The 4211-nt window shown below is 40.0% G+C and overlaps 1 protein-coding gene across 1 annotated transcript; it reads left to right on the forward strand.

Moving 5' to 3' along the window:
• Window positions 1–383: 383 nt before the first annotated feature.
• LOC129981438 (uncharacterized) lies at window positions 384–3955 on the forward strand. Its single transcript, XM_056092276.1, has 2 exons — window positions 384–713; window positions 1055–3955. The coding sequence occupies exons 1-2, from the start codon at window positions 384–386 to the stop codon at window positions 3953–3955; spliced, it is 3231 nt and encodes a 1076-aa protein (XP_055948251.1).
• The last annotated feature ends 256 nt before the right edge of the window (window positions 3956–4211 follow it).

Genomic DNA, 4211 nt, shown 5'->3' on the forward strand with positions numbered 1-4211 from the left:
CGGATATCGAGGTCTTGCGAGATAAACTGGAAATTTTGATTAAAAGAGAGGCGGAGCTACAGACGTTGGACGAAAGACTTAATGGGCAAATTAAATTGATAGAATTGGAAAAGGAGGTACAACAGGAATTGGAATATAGTGAATCGATTATTAGATGCAAGGGTAAAATCCAGAGATTTATTGAAAAAATTAAGTGTAGTAGTGAGAATGCGGCTGTACTTGCTCGACACGTTAATAGTACAAAGTTGCCTAAAATTGCTTTAGATACGTTTGATGGTAATATTAAAAAATTTCAGGAATTTTGGCCATCGTTTGAGGCGGCTGTGCATGATAATGCTTCTTTATCGAAGGTTGAAAAGTTTAATTATTTAAGATCATTATTGATGGGCGGTGCGGCTAGGGCAATTTCTGGATTAATTTTAACTAATGAAAATTATGATAAAGCAGTTGAGATCCTAAAAGATAGGTTTGGGCAGAGACAAGCCGTGATCTCAGCTTATATGAACACGCTTTTATCATTACAGCCTGTTAGGAGAATAAATGACACCGCGGGGTTGCGTAATCTCTACGATGAAATTAACAACAGCATAAGAAGTTTAGAGTCGTTGGGAATTGATATAGATTCTTACGGTAACTTATTGTATCCGATTCTAGATAGATGCATATCTGTTGAATTGATGTTGTTGTTCAATAGAAGTCAGGTTGAAAAGAAAGTAAGGGAGCCAGTGGTATCCGATTTGTTGAATTTTTTGAAGGGAGAGATAGAGGCACGCGAAAGATCTTTTTCGGAACGTACAGAGTTGTCGATTCCTGTTACCAAAAGTAATTTATCCCTTTTAAGAAAACCCAATCTTCATCCTTTAATAGAGGTGTGTCTTCTGCGGCAACGTTAGGCATATCAATAAGTAAATTTTGCGATTTTTGTCCGAAGGAAACCCATAGAAATGAAGATTGTAAATTAAGCGTGCAAGATAAATATAAGTCACTTTATGATCAATACAAGTGTAGGAGGTGTTTCCGTAAAGTTCATAAAAAGAAGTTTTGTTATGTAAAGGGTATAAAATGTAAAACCTGTGGATCACAATCCCACTTGGAGTACTTGTGTGAAAGAGGTCAGAGACCAAGTAAAAGCGGTAGTGTTGAAGGATCTTCCAATGAGTCCAAAGACGTAGGTGTTAATTCATTGTTTCGAGAGTCAATGATCAATACTGAAAAACGACATAATATCTATTACCAAACAGCTAGAGCCGATGTAGTGGGTTCAAATAAAATCGCTCGAGGGATTAGAATTTTAATTGACAGCGCTTCCGAAGCTAGCTTTCTTTTAGAAAGTATTGCAGAGGAAGTCGGATTACCTACTGTGTCAGTTGAGAAACTTAAAATTCACACTTTTGGGTCTCAATCACCCCACTTGAGAGAATTAAAGCGAAAAAAAGCTTTATTGAAAAGCCCTATTAGTGATTCGTGTTTAGAATGCAATATTCTGGTGATAGACAAAATTGTTGGCCCAGATTTAATTCGAAGCCCTTCGGAAGGTATTGTATCGGTTTTGAGACAGGAGGGATTTGTTTTGTCTGACCAGGGTGGTGAGGAAACAGAGATTGGCCTTTTGATTGGAAATGACTTAATAAATAAGGTTTTAACGGGGAAAACTCGCAGACTTTCAGAATTTTTGATGTTATATGAGACCATATTTGGCTGGGTAATTAACGGAAGCTCTGGAGGAGAAGACGTTTTAAATTGCGCTTTAAGTATGTATACTGGAGTTGAGTGCTGTGAGGAGGAAAAGTTATCAGATTTGTTGTATAATTGGTTTCAATTGGAAAGTCTAGGAATTAGGGATTCGCCTTCAGGGAGGAGTGAAAGCGACGAAAAAATAATTCAGAGGTTTGAGGAAAACTTGCGTTTTGAGAATGGCCGTTACGTTACGGGTCTCCTGTGGAAGCGCGATCCAATGGATTTGAAGGACAATTTTCATTTGGCTAAACGGCAATTTGATAGATTGCAAAGAGAATTGGAAAGTGATGGCTTTATTCGTAACCAATTCGAGGAAATAATTAAGTTCCAGAAGGAAAATAATATAGTCGAGGATTGTGCCGAAGGTGACTCGGGGTACTTCATGCCGTATCGGAGCGTGGTCAGGAAAGATAAAAGCACTACGCATGTTCGATTGGTATTTAATTGTTCAAGTTCTAAGAGAGGCGATTTGTCATTAAATGATTATTTGGAACAAGGCCCTAATTTGAATCCCAGTCTATTGGATGTCCTTTTGAAATTTAGAATATTTGAAGTAGTTTTTTGTGGAGATATAGAAAAGGCTTTTTTGATGATTGGAGTGGCTGAACAAGATCGTCGTTATTTAAGGTTTTTGTGGCATACGAATGATAAAGACCGAGAATATGTGGTGTTGCAAATGAGTCGCGTTTTGTTTGGAAGTAGATGCTCACCATTTTTGTTGCGAGACACAATCGGATATCATGTCAGAAAATATCTCGAAAGATACCCGGATTGTGTCGACATGTTGGACAACGCATTATATGCTGATGACTTGTGTTACGGCGCTGAGACGGTTCAAAAAGTTTTCAGTTTGTCTTCAGGTGCAGTTACTATCTTGAAAGATGCAGGGTTTAACTTGAGAAAGCTATGCACGAATTCTAAGGAGTTGCAGACATTGTGGACTCAAAATGGATTAAGTGATGGTGTTGGGTCTGAGCAAGATTCTAAGTTGAAGGTTTTGGGTTTAGTGTGGGATTTAAAGGAGGATTGTTTGGGGGTTGAGGTTGTGCCTTTGTTGAATAGCTTGGAGCCGGTAAGGAATACAAAGCGGTCTGTGTTGAGTGTTGTTGCTAGGGTGTTCGATCCTTTGGGTTTTATTAGTCCGTTGGTTGTGCGTGTTAAGAAACTTGTACTGGAAATTTTTGAAAGAGGTATTGATTGGGACTCAGAGTTGCCAGAGGATTTGAGAAATAAGTGGGAGAGGTGGTGTTGTGAAGTAGGTTGTTTGTCTGACGTGCGAATAGATAGATGTTGTTTTTCTAACTGGGATAGGGATGCTGGTGGAATGGAGATGCACATATTTTGTGACGCGTCGCAGATTGCATATGGAGCAGTTGCGTATTTTTGGTGGGAAACTTCATCGGGTGAGGTTGGAGCGTACTTTGTCATGGCGAAAAGTAGATTAGCACCGTTGAAAAAATTGAGCTTACCTAGATTAGAGTTGATGGAAGCATTGGTTGGTGCTAGATTGTGTAAACATTTATCGGTGGTTTTTAAGAATTGGGTGAAAAGAGTTGTTATGTGGACAGATTCTGAGATTGGTTTGCATTGGATTAAGAGTTCAGCGTCGGAATGGAAACAGTTTGTGGCAAATAGAGTCGTTGAAATTCAGAATTGTGTAGTTCCTGATAGGTGGTTCCACTGTCCAGGTGTGGAGAACCCAGCTGATCGGTTGACCAGAGGAGTGTCGGCGGGATCACTAAAAAACGATATGTGGTGGAGTGGACCTCGATGGTTGAAATCACCGCAGAGCGACTGGCCTCAACAAAAACTCAGAGTTCAACACGAGAGTCTACCTGAGAAAAAGATTGTTGTACACACTACGATTGTTAAAGATGATCCATTGATTGACATTTCCAGATTTAGTAGTCTTAACAAGCTGCTGAGAGTTACTGCCTATGTGTTGCGGTTTCTTGGGAAACTTAGAGGTAGAAGCAGACAGAGAGGTCCGTTGGTGGCGGCGGAGATCATCGAAGCAGAAGAATTTTGGGTGAAGCAAGTTCAACGTGAACACTTTGATCCTGAAATAACTCGTCTCAACCGAGGTCAACAGATTCTCGCTAGTTCACGAATATGGAGTCTTGCTTCCTATCTGCAGGACGGTCTTCTTCGTGTAAAAGGACGTTTAGAGCAAAGCGTGTTGACGCAGGAAGAAAAGCGCCCAATACTTCTGCCCTAGTCTAAATATACCGATCTCTTGATACTACATGAACACAATCGAGGGTTCCATTTAGGTGTGATAGCTACTTTATCCAGAGTAAGGGAAAGATTCTGGATACCAAGAGGACGACAATCAGTGAAAAGTGTTTTAAAAGGTTGTCTTGTGTGCCGCAAATACAGTGCAAAACCTGCAAGGCAACAGACGGGACAATTGCCTAAAGACAGGATAGTTGCTTGCCCTCCGTTCACTACTGTAGTACAGATTTTACAGGATC

This window comes from Argiope bruennichi, chromosome 8 (genome assembly GCF_947563725.1).
Source record: "Argiope bruennichi chromosome 8, qqArgBrue1.1, whole genome shotgun sequence".
Lineage (NCBI taxonomy): Eukaryota > Metazoa > Arthropoda > Arachnida > Araneae > Araneidae > Argiope > Argiope bruennichi.

Excerpts from the sequence above, each read along its gene's own strand:
- LOC129981438 (XM_056092276.1), top strand. The coding sequence starts at position 384 with ATGGGCGGTGCGGCTAGGGCAATTTCTGGATTAATTTTAACTAATGAA. Across the intron at positions 714-1,054 it reads GAAGTCAGGTTGAAAAGAAA|GGTATAAAATGTAAAACCTG; the intron begins GTAAGGGAGCCA and ends TGTTATGTAAAG.